Source organism: Lepisosteus platostomus, chromosome 21 (genome assembly GCF_059453375.1).
Source record: "Lepisosteus platostomus isolate fLepPlt1 chromosome 21, fLepPlt1.hap1, whole genome shotgun sequence".
Taxonomy (NCBI): domain Eukaryota; kingdom Metazoa; phylum Chordata; class Actinopteri; order Semionotiformes; family Lepisosteidae; genus Lepisosteus; species Lepisosteus platostomus.
The window spans coordinates 15200469-15213136 of NC_142631.1; the positions used below are offsets into that span (position 1 = coordinate 15200469).

The window sequence follows — 12668 nt, forward strand, 5'->3', positions numbered from 1 at the left end:
AAATACAGAGGACTGCTTACCTTCTGCAGCTGGTCTGTAACCTCCTGCGATTGTTGCTTCTAAACAACAAAAATAAAGGAAGAAAATTATTTTTAAAGACATCTGTTCCAGTGAGGGGTGTAGCTACGTAAAAGAAACGGGGTGCTTTTTCACGGCTCTTCTGCTCAGCACTGCACACAAAGACGACCTTTGGCCCAACAACGGCGCCCTCCACAACAGAGGCCACATGGACTTCGGAGATCAGGACAGAGATCCCCTGACGTAGCTTACCAAATGTAAGGAATGATAACCGCTAAATCCTAATTGAGGCATTTTTTGGGTATTTAAGCACCACATATGTGCAGTGACAACAACACGTGCTTACAAAACAGCAGCCCAGTTTACTGAGCTCTCATGAGCTGGTGGGCTTATAAAATCATTCTCCATAAAGTGGCCGTTTATCATGGCTTCAGGCCAAAATAAAAATGCTATACCCACCATTCTCCTAAAACCTGGTGTTGTCTCACCACTATCACATCACTAACTCTTGGAGTGCATCATAATGTCATATGGCTGCACCAAAGATCAAGCAGATGGCCTACATCTCGCAATCACGCAACCAAGATCATAAACAAAAAGTGTGAAACTGCCCAGGCACATTACTTCCCTTTAAGCAATTACTCTAAATTTGCAAAATGTTACCATTTATATTTCCAGCTTACCTTTGACTTGCTTTTCTAACAATTTTACTGCTGCACCCAAATTTACAATCATCTCTGGTCTTTGTGAGCAGGTACAGTCTCTGAGACCAGCTGTTTTGTTTACACCCACCCTTATTAGGGCAGACATTTTCTCTTGAAGCAACACACTCATTGTCTTCGTGAAGAAAACAACATTCGCTCTCGAAGACTCGACAAGAAAAGGCATAGAGCACATCACCATCACCGGCAGATGCTAGCGTTAGTCAGGTTTTAGTACAGTGCTAAAAAAACACACATATCACAGACTCCAAACACCAAGAACTTCCACCAAGTCAATGTAATGATATGTCATTTGTGACGTGCTAGCGAGCACCCTCTTCAGCCTACAAACTAGACTCCACTCACAGGATACTGCAAGAAAAGTTGGTACTGCTGTCAATAAATCTACCGTCTCATAATTCCAGGTCTTACACAGCGTTCCAGAAAAATGCTCTTTCGTCTCTCTTAAAGAGACTAATGTTTATCATTTTTTCTACAAGCTAGGTCTCCCTTAAAAGCACAGAAAAGCATAAAATAATTCTTAAAAGAATTAAGAATTGAAATAATCTATAAAATATTGTTTTAAAGATCTTGGGGAGTCCAGTGCTCCGGTTTGCTAAACTTGGGGGGGAAAAAAAAACCAACTAAAATACAAGCACAGAGATCAAAACTGATACTGCACGGACTGTGAATTAAAAAGCATCCATGCTGATGACCTTTAGCACAAAACCAGTCAGATAATCAACGTCAAGAAGAACAAAAACACTTCATTCATTCGGTCATGCAGATGCAACAGAAGTCCAACATTCCGTTCATATGGACAGACTGCACCAGGAAGCAGGCTGCTTACAAGTGCTTTAGACTGGCAGGATGCAGCAGACATTGTTGCAGGAGGGAGAGCATGTCACTAGCATTTATTGTTAACTATGATCACTAAAAAAAAGGGAAAAATGGTTGTGCTAAATATTGCCAAGAACCAAAGGGAGGACCACAATCTTAATTAAACCAGGTGAGGGGAAACGGAGCACATCTGGAACGATTCCGGATGGAACGACCGAAGGAATGAGCCAGTGAGTGGAATGAGCGGGGTTAGTGTGCAAGTGAGGATGGGACAGTCCAGAGCCACACAGACACCAGAGAGCAGCAGCAGCAGCAGCAGGCCCACACAGCCCACAGGGTTCTCTTACCAACTCGTCTAGCTTTGCACTGAGTTGTGCGTTTGTTAGATTGCTGGAGTCTAGGGCGGCTGCCAGCTCCTGGTTTCGTGTCTGACGTGCGAGCATGCAGAGAGAGGAGGGTCAAAACAGTGAAGGATGGACAGGAGGAACAAAAATTTACATCAGCATTTCTGACACAGATACCCAGTTCCACCAACAAGTCACAGACAGGCTGTGAAGCAATGGCATATAATTAGGTACTCAAATCACAACACAAAATGTGTCACGACGCACATCTGAAGAAACAATCGGTGTCACAACACAGCTTGAGGTGGCAAATAGGACCGTTGCACACTCGCAAGAGTTTACAACTTGCTTTTCTCCTGCTGATGGGAAAAAAGAACGCAAGTTAACGTAACACAACCATAGACACACTGCTGTGCAGATTGATCAGGGAGCCATTGACAAACTGCTGCATTATATTGAAACTGTTGGCATTTTGAAAAGGAAAAAAAGGAGCACATGGCATGAAACAAACTGGTTTTTTTCCCCCAAATGGTTTGGTTCGAGTCTTCTTCAGAAAGCTGGAATCGTGGACCAGAGGAAGCACTGGAGTTTTGCAATCCAATCTGTGATTCCATCTGGGAAGTAGCAGACTGAATTTCATATTCCCAAAACACCCCCAACGCTATTCCAAGATATGTTTGAAGTTCTGATGTCCCATAAGATCAGCTTGCCATCATCACATCTCTTACCTATTTAGTATGTAAAACCACACTGAATAAGACATTCAAACACAATATAATATAATCGTGTATTCTACATATATTTCCATAGATTTTACAAAACAGACGCACATCTCTTGTGGTCATTATTTGTCAAACCGTATGTTAAACCCGCAGAAACCTTGATTTTCTTATGGTGTAGGAATTTCCTTCATACACCAGGTTTCTATTTGTGGGTCACACATTAAGTTTACAAGATGTGCAACATCCATCGCATATTTCAAATAATTCTACCCTGCAGACTGCAAGCAGCCATTAGAAGATGTGGTTCATCTCTCAATATGAGGATTCCCACTTGACACATGAATGCAGACACTCACTGACCAAAAGGGTCAGCAACGTAGACTCGGTTCTACCCCGATGGACTAATAACCCAAACAAAATCCTAAATCGCTAGAACCTTGAATCGGATTTGCAATAAACCGCAGATCATGTGATTTTCCTGTGTCGGAGCCAACATGACACGAGAGGCTGAAATAAGAGTTGGCTTTTTACCGGGAGCTTCCACATTGCAACACTAGCTGAATCCAACTTGACCCAACCGATACTACCTGCTTCAATGCAGGCAAGTCAGATCAATCTGCGATTCCTCAGCTTCATCTGCAATTAAACCTTTATCATATCTATTTGAAGAACGAATAGGACTGATGTTTCAGAACCAAGGGTTGAGAAAAGAAAAAAAATCGAAGGCTTTTCTGAAGCCGGGTCTCACCTCCAGCTCCTTCTCACCGCCAGGAGTTAGCTCACTGTCCCCGTTGACGTAGGATGACGGCGACTGTCCCAAAACAACAAAATCACACAACACTATGGTAAACCATTCTGAGGCTTAAAGTGTCCAAACAACAGCAATTTCTGAAGTTGTTTCTTTACATCCATCCTGTCATTTTCCTGAATACCACCATCTATAAATTTGGGCAATGGTTATCAACATACAGTTTAAATTTGTGGTACAAAGTCCATTCATAAAAATAATTTGTATCTTACTGATTCTGAAAGTGCAGTAATACTGGACGCTGCAATAACAATTTATTTTGACTGCAATGTCATCACACTCACAAGTTAAGCTGGTTGCAAAGCAGACAGCTGCAGTATAATGAGTGGTATTAAATATGTAAATACTTGAGTACTAGATGTATCGTACTGTGGACTCTTTCTGAGGATGGGAAGTATACTAATGTTCCACAGGCTTCAGTACTGATTTCACAGATGACTTGTGAAAGGAACACAAAAGAATATTTCCCATCGTGTTTTTTTTTTTTTTTACAATACACAGCCTTTCCTGCAAGTTAAGCAAGAAGTGCACACTTAGTGTGCATCGACATTTTTGTATTTAAAAGAAACCCTTCCTTCAAGATTTTAAACAGCCTGAACCTCCAGATCCTGGATCCTGCATACATTTCACATTTATTGCTGTAAATTTCATTCTTTTTTCATTCCTCGGATAGCTATGTATAACCATACCTTGATGCGAGCCTATACACATTTGGGAATGAACACAATTTTAGTTTATGGACGTTTACTTTCTTTTCCTTTGTTTTGAATGCTAAAACCCAAATAAAGTACAGGCAGCTGGCGGCGTACCCGTCCTACTCTTCTACACCACTAAAACAGAAGATAAAAAGCTACAGATTTAGACCCCACTGGACAGAAAACGGTGGCGGACAGAGACGTACCTGGGAGAGCAGGCCATTGAGCTGCTGGGACAGCTGGCGCAGGCTTTCTGTGGATGACAGGGGTCTACGAACACACGTGCAACATTAGTGTCACGGGAATCAGGGCTCTGGGCAAGTGACAGAAGGGACGTCACCCCCCTCTGAAACCTAGTGAGCTGCGTTCGGCACGTTAGCACACAACAACTAGACGCTGACAGTTCTGCACAGAGAACGACGAGACAGGAAAATCACTGTAGAATATGAATCAGTTTATAAAACCACAGGCGTATTAGAACAATTCACCAACTGATCTATAGCTTAATGCGGTCATTTCAAGTCTGAAGTGCGATGGTCCTATCAAGCCTCTTCACCAAAAACCCAGCATTTTATACTGGAAAACAATACTAATGGTCTCTGTTGTGCCCTGTAGGTCCTCGTGGAACACCAGCCACCTCACGCTTATAATTAGTGCTTGGAATTTTTAATTAAGATGGTTGTAGTGCAGCCTGATGTGCAATAAATATGTGGCAATAAATATGTGGTTGACTACTGCATGTTTCATGTGGTTTAGCACACCCCTTCTTACCTGTTTTCCTCAAGTGAATTTTCATTGCAATTAGCATCAGTACTGGGGCTCTGTGAAAAGACGGGGAAAACAAATAATGAACCTGACGAGAGAAAGTAAACAGCAAAACAATGTGAAACAAGAAACTGCAAGTCACAAGCAACAAAACTTAAAACTGAAAGCCGCACATTAAGTAGGAATACTAAGGCTAAGCGTCACTCTTGCAATGCATAAGCAATCACACAGTCATCTTTTGAAACATTATTTAGGAGGCTTTAATTGTTTCACAGTGTATAATTGACCATACTCAATAACATTGCGTAACATTGTACCTGCCCTGGCTTGATGTAACACAGAAGGGCCTTCTAACAAAAAACCTGTGGCAGCAACAGCTATGAGAACAGCATACTTTAGCAATGAAAATGTCAAACCATGTCTCCTTATGGGTCTCCTTCTACAGCAAAAAAAGCCGAAAGAAATCGGCCCTTAGAACTGCAATTATTTAAAGTTCTAAAACAAGGTAAAACCAACATCAACAAAAAAAAATGAGACAAGAAAAAGAAAAAGAGAAAAGCTCAGGTCTACATGTCTAGATTCAGCATTAGTCTACTGAAATATAACTATTACATAGCACACTCCATCACAAAGGATCCCAAAGCAGTCTAGACGTATACGAGAGGATCCTGTTCATCCCTGACTGCTGAAGCACAGCAGTCACTATGCACCATCCGCTCCACAACACAGCAGATCAGCTGGAGACGTGGGAAATTACTTCACCAAGGGAGTTAGGAAGAAACACGAGTTAGGCCGGACTGTTCAAGTCCACAGTAACAAGGAAAGGTTTACTCCATGCTGAAAAGATCTTCCCGCCTGAAATTTTGCGGCTCTTTTCTTTCCCTTGAGCATGGAGTAAACCTTCACCTGGTCCCTTGCGGCCCCTTCGTGAGGACGCAGGTCTCTGCCTGAACTCCGAGTCCAGAACGAGCAGCTTTGGCACGGGCTTTAGACCCCTCCAGGACCTCCGGGACAGGACGAGCATGACGGGGAAGCACAGGCGCAGAAACGCCTTCCTTGCGGACCAACCTGCGTGCCAGGGGGGGCGGCGGCGGCGGCGCACTCGGGGTTAGTAACGCCAACGGTGTTAGAGACGCTCTCCCCACGGGGGGTCGCAGCCGGCCGGCCACTGGGGGGGCTGCCCGCTTCGGCATCGCTGAGAGCCTGCCAGGACAACACAAGCACAGGACCGTGACACGGCGCGGGCGCGCGAGGCACAGGCTGCCCCCATGCGGCCCGGAGGCCAACGCCGACGCAGACACAGACACACGGGCATGGACAGCACACATACTGCGGGGCTGGGGTTAGCGGGGACTGAGCCAAGTCCACTACACTGCGGTACTGCATTCAATTACGCACAAAAAAAATAACAGGCAGACAGGATACAAAATAAATGAAATTATTAACTAAATAAACACCAAAAAAAAAAAAAAACATGACCACAGACCAATATCGGAATTGTACGGGGCATTTCGGCTCCTCGATACTGCTTCTTACTGTCCTCACAGAGTCAAACACCTAAGAGGGAGCCATCACAATCTGCCTTTCCGTGGAGTACAGTTGCTTATCTCCATCCTCAAAAGGCAGCGAGATAAATGGTATACAAGAACAGAGGCAGGACTGTACCCTGTGCATGGTGCCATTTTCCTTAAAATCTTACATTTAAAAAAAATCAAACCTACCAAGTGCTGGGAGTCTTTCTTAAATAACCATCGTTCAAAGAGACGCGTTCGACCCGAACCTTAAAGATCAGCTTGCGCCGCGGCTGACTCAGGTGAACGCAGCCTACTGCCAGCAGGGAAGCAGGTCTGGTATGATTACTTGGCAAGGATCAGATCATTACCATACCCCGCACACAGTATGGGAACTAAGAAAACACTGTAAAGTTGCAGCTTTAAATCTGAGAATGTACTAAGATAGAATGTATAAAAGGCGGTAAATTATGGCAACTGTTAATCTATGAGAGCGGGACTGGGAAGCCCAGTATCCTTAAATAAGATATTTAATTTGTGAAACAAAAACTTTTTGCAATAATCAATGACACTGGCCAAGGAGCAGGGTGTGGAAGGAATTGCATAACCTGGCTGCTTTCAGCCCTGCAGACCAGGATGTGAGCTGAGCAAACAGCCGCAATGTCACTTTATATACAAGCACTATCCAAACACAACAAATAGCAGGACCTCATGCCTCTTCAGGGCTTTCAGGTATTCGGCAGTGGTCACGGGTCACTAAGCGTTGTGTAAAGACTGCGCTAACTGCCCAGGGCGTGTTTTCACTTCAAACATGTCCCTGCAACAAGAAGATCACCTCTGAAGATGACCACGGTCTTAATAGATTACCCCCATTTATGACCAGTACTACACTGCTGAGGCTGATGGGGCCTATTTATCACCAGGGGTAACTTCAACACGGTCCAAGACAGGCGGTCTCCAACCCTGGGCCTGGATCCAGGTCACCTGTATTTACAGACAGGCCACGCCCGTAAGATATTGAGGAATCAAGCAAGTACTTAGAGTTAAGATCTAAACGATCTCTAAATTACTGGATTTAACAAATCACTTGCGGGTGGCGTCCCATCCAGGCTGTATCCTGCCTTTTTTCCCCCAGTGCTTCCCCGGATAGGCTCCGGGCCACTGTGATCCTGAATTGGAGAAGCAGTTATTGAAACTGTTGCGGATGTGATGTGGTGAACAAATAACTAGCTTCATCGATCACAACGTGATTACTCCATATCTTTAAAAAAAGAACGATTCAATTAAACTGGCGATTTAACTGGACTGGAGCTCTCAAAGACCAAAGCCCGAGACCATTTAAACTTGGACAACGAATTCTCTTCTACTCGATAAACCGCAGCTAATGAAAGTGAATCACAAAGGGAGGGGATACAGACGCCTAAAACTGGCTCTTCGTGAGCATGAAAGGCCTTAGCGATTAAAGGATTGGCAGGGTAGTTTTGGCAGGACGAAGACCACTCAGAGCCCTTGGCTCTCTGGACAGCTGGGCAGAGCAGTCACGGACAGAAAAAACGGCACAGAGTCTGGATTTTGTTTTTTTCTGGGTGCCAAGAGGGTTCTCGAAACCGAAGAAGACCTTGGCGATGAGAGTTCCAGCCGGGTGCCAGCACCCGCTGCGAGTACAGGGGCGAGGAGGCCGGCAGAGGGCAGTCGGCCAGGACTCTGCTGCCCGTTTCACACAGAAGGCCGCCAGAGCCAACGGCTCAGGATAAAACAGGAGTCCCCAAACCCAGGTCCTGCTGCCCATGGGATCTTTTTTTCCCCCCCATTCAGGCTGGGTGCTCATTTCCCCAAATCACCCCTTATTAATTAACCCAAACGTGTTGGCTTTCCTAGCACTGCAGTATTTCAGGACAGGAATCCTGCACTTTTCCAGTGACTTTCAAATCACAAAGAGCTTCAGCCCTCCGAATAACTCACTTCGGCATTTGTGAAGCAAACAATTCGTTCAAGAGGCTCACGCGCAACAGAAGTCTGATTTTTCCGCGGTGCTTGAAGTTTGACGCCGGTGCCGAGATAATTCCTGCTTTCTGGACGCGTCATGTGCCTTTCCTAAGCCAGCGCAGTTTCTCCTCTTAAACCTCCTCACACCATGAGCCCCTCCGACTGAGTTGACTAATTTGTCACCGCTGCCAGGAACAGCGGGCGTGGCGCACTGAGCTCAACGGAGGAAATGATCGCTGGTGCCATGCTCTGGAGTGGGCAAAAGCGCGAGTGAGCTCTCAGGATCAGCGTCGCATCGCTCCAGAACGGATGAAAGCAGTGCCCTTTTACAGAGTTTCAGTAACACAAGCACAGCAGCTTCAAGTAAAGAAGCCCAAAGAGACGAAATCGTGTTTTTGCAGCCAGAGTACATTTCCTCTGGCTAAGCGAAGTGATCTTGTTGTCGCCTATAGTCACGCGCTGGTTAACCCCAACTCCCAACGAACACTGCTCAATGGTGTGATCAATACATCGGGGCTAAAGTTCTATGCACTGACCTGGCCTCTTCAGCTGCAAAGAATCAATTAGCGAAACCTAGGGAAAAACACGCCTGGATCTCCGCCCGACCCAAGACGCCAAAAAAACACAGGAAACGATTCTTTCGCCAAACCAATTGAGCAAAAAAAAAAAAAAGATACAAGAGGAGACGACAATGACATGCCAGCATAGCAGATGACATCTAGCAGTCAGTGAACGAATGAAAAACCGGGGCTCCCCTGCAGCAGAACAGAAGCAGCAGTGCTGTGAACAGAGAGGACGGCATGCAGAGAGAGAGAGAGTGAGCCGACTTGGCAAGCAGTCCCCTCACCTGGCTTTTGTCCAATGGAGGGAGAGCCACCCCATTGGAGAGATTAAGATCAGACACCAGCACCTTCAGAAGGGTCTGAATCTAGAGGAGAGCGAGAAGTAAAGAGACAACGCAGAAGGCTCAGAAGGAAGAGAACGACACAGAGAGAAGGGGGACACATTTCATTACGTTGGGGGGTTTTTTTTTCGTCTTGGGGATGCCAGCTTACCAGCCAACTCGCATTCGATTTGCCTTTTTCCTTTGATTCTAAAGGAAAAAGGCAAATTTCTAATCATGTCTCGACTGAACTGCAGAAATGATAAGAGTCCAAACTTGGCGACACTTCACAACATACTTTATTTCAGAATCCATTTGTGCTACATATTTTGCTTTAGTGTTCTTTTGGAAGGGGGCTTAATCAACGTGATCGAATCAAACACTTTAAACACTGTCCGTACACGGACTTGGGAACTTTCACTCGGGGAATTCAAAAGCCACATGAATCGAACGTATGAATCGATGCTCGTTTTTGTCACGTGCTGCTAAACCAGAATGCAATTTATAAAGCTGGTTTCAAGCATGTCGAAAAGCCTGAGCATTTCGCTCGACTGGTCTCGTTTGGCTGTTTTCCAGATGGAGGAAGTGGTCAGAGGAAGAAATGTAGGTCACATGGCAGAACGATTACCTGAAGATAGCCGGCATTTTAAATATCTGATCAGTAATACTCTGGGGGAAAATTCCAGTTTGGTGCACAAAACTAATGACGTTGTGCACAGATTTGTCTGAATTCTCCTCATCCATAAAAAAATTAACATGTAATACCATTCCTGAACACTGACGAACGCTTTGACACTTGGAAAATATACATACATCAGGAATCTGAATAATCCGAGAGGCAACAAGTAAAAAACAAAGCTGCAAGAGAAGACGATAATAACTGGGGTGTTAAAATTACTCTTTTTTTAGATGCAGGATGGGATTAGGAATATACCCATTTCCATGTTTCTGAACACTTTTTCCAATGTTTATGCTCAGTAACGTTAAATATGTTTACCACAGTAACTCTGCTGTCAACACACAGCTTCCCAGAAGACATCTAGAACCTGATTACCAGGAAACACCCGGGGAGATTAAATTACTTTTCCCCTCTGCTCATTCACCCTATTTCCTCTCATGTGGACTTAATGTACTTGCATATGAAGAAGCATTTCAATCTTCAGGATTCAAAAATAGAGCAATAACTTGAGAACAAAAGTCTAAAAAGAAACTGAAGAGCAACAGAGTACACGATATATTGTACATTGCACTCCATGACCTCCTCGGCAGTCAAGTCACGATGACTATTTCTGCTGTAGACTCAATTCAGTTTGATTTTGAGATTAAATGATTAGTACAAGGCAAGAGTTCACCTTTTATTCCTGGGTAACAATGTCACCTTTTATTCCTGGGTATTTCTGTACATATTTGCTTTAGCATTCTACAATAATACCAAAAATAAAAGGCATCATTCTGTATTTTTGCCTCCTATTTCTACTTTCATCTTGAGTATACATGAACTTTGACTTCACTGGACCAATATTAATGAAGGGACCTGTATAACCCTCTATTTCAATGCATTGATTAGATCTGCCTTTGTGAAAGGTGAACTAAAATGAAAACTGAGAGCTGGTGCAGGGCTACAGCAGCTACGCTGATCCCACAACTTGATATACTACCCACTTGTTCATTGCTCTAACTGGAATGTTGGTCTCGATGATTTGCATGGTAGAGTTCCTCACGGCCTGCAGAGATACGCAGAGATCTATCTCCAAAGCAAATTAGTTTACTACTCATCTGCAGCCAGAAAGAAAAATGGTATACAAGGATGAGCTACGCAGGGCAGAATTGTCATTTTGTCCTGAATTTCAGTAGCATACTGTAAGTGTGCAGCACAGAAACAACAGAGGGATGCAAGGTGTAAGAACAAGAAATCCAAAATACAAATTAAGGACGACAGCACTTGATATACTGACTTCACAACTGATAAAGATCTTGAATAGGAGGAAAGACCACAGTGATGCTAGTAGCATCGTCCGCTCATAGCCTTTTTGGAATCACCCCTATATGAGCCCCACATCAGCTCTGGGCATTAGATTTGTCCTTCACTGTCTCACTATGGCCACCGGCTGTATAGGACACTCACTTCCCGATCCCGGACAGACAATATTTGTTTTCCCCGATTTTCACTTGGGACCTTAACGGTAGGATTTGAATCCGCTGTTCACTTTGGTCTCATTAGTCTATATTAAGATAGTGGGCAGGTCTTTACACACAAGAAATTATAAGCCACTTAATAGGCCTGGTGTAGTGCAGGCACTGCAAGAAGAGGAAGGGTGTCAGGGAAGCCAGGGTGGGAACGGACCTCCAACTCCCTGTGGGAGTAAACTGCATCTGTTCAGAGCAGGACTGACTCCCCACCACACTCATAAGGTACTGGAGTTCTCTCAATCAGATTCTTTGTAAAGGAATTCTGCATTTAAAACTGTTTTTGACACTGCATGCGCTCACACGGTGCAGGTCTCGCCCATAAATCGGTAACTGGGTTACTCTTTAAATAGAAAGCCTGCGCAGTTAGCTTTTTTAGCGTGACTTCCCGATTCGCCATGGGCAAGCTCAGAGGCAGAACTACAGGACGGCGAAGGTGGGACAAGGCCCGGCCTCGTCCCGGGACGCACAGTGACTCACGTTTTCGGGAGAGTGCCCGTCGCCGGAGGGGGTGTCCGGTCGGCTGTTGTCTTTGACCTTCCTCTTCTTTTTGGCCCCTGCGCTGGGCCCCGGCGTGTTCTTCTGCTGAAACTCCTTCAGCTGCGGGAGGGGAAGAGAGGCAGGACGGTAAAGACTGCAGGCACACACTGAACGGAACCCAGCCGAACCTCAACACAGCACCACCAGCTGCAGCACCAAACTAAAACCTACAACCTGCAGGAAAGAATTCCGAGACGTTATTAGAAGTATGCTTCTACATCTACATCTCTTTAATAGACTCCATTTCTTGCGACTTAGAGGGGGGAAAAAAAAAGCAATCCGAATATTGGATTGTACGAAAATACAAACAGGAAAAAAAGTAACTAAAATCGCTGTTGCTGTACTGTATGAATAAGGATATATACTGTATAAAGGAGTTCCCAGCGATGAGAGTAAATCTGAGGTGATATAGTAATATACACGATTTAACACACACCTCTACTTATACAGCTTTTCAAATAAGTGGTAGGATTTCTGCCGAGATGACAAAACGGACATGTGCGGATTAAGGAAACAAATGATTCGCGATAACAAATGAACGATTCCTCACTTCTCCGCTGTCATCTCCAGAATCTTTTTAGTGAAGACGCTCTGGACCTGACTTGCCGCTGACAGCTTGTAAAGGAAACCCCGCCTCATTATTTTTTTTTACTACCACCACTAAAAAG

General features: G+C 44.6%; 1 protein-coding gene across 6 annotated transcripts in view; it reads right to left on the bottom strand.

Moving 5' to 3' along the window:
* golga2 (golgin A2) overlaps window positions 1–12668 on the bottom strand; it is a 41084-nt gene that overhangs the window by 23561 nt on the left and 4855 nt on the right. For 2 of the 6 annotated variants that reach the window (XM_088614668.1, XM_088614667.1), the window contains exons 2-9: window positions 11941–12060; window positions 9238–9318; window positions 5962–6096; window positions 4900–4949; window positions 4335–4398; window positions 3374–3436; window positions 1907–1987; window positions 21–59 (exon numbers count right to left, since the gene is read on the bottom strand). In XM_088614668.1, the coding sequence (XP_088470794.1) occupies window positions 21–59; window positions 1907–1987; window positions 3374–3436; window positions 4335–4398; window positions 4900–4949; window positions 5962–6096; window positions 9238–9318; window positions 11941–12060 (633 nt within the window). The remainder of the gene's footprint in view (window positions 1–20; window positions 60–1906; window positions 1988–3373; window positions 3437–4334; window positions 4399–4899; window positions 4950–5961; window positions 6097–9237; window positions 9319–11940; window positions 12061–12668) is intronic. The other 4 variants (XM_088614672.1, XM_088614671.1, XM_088614669.1 and 1 more) reach the window with 4 other exon arrangements.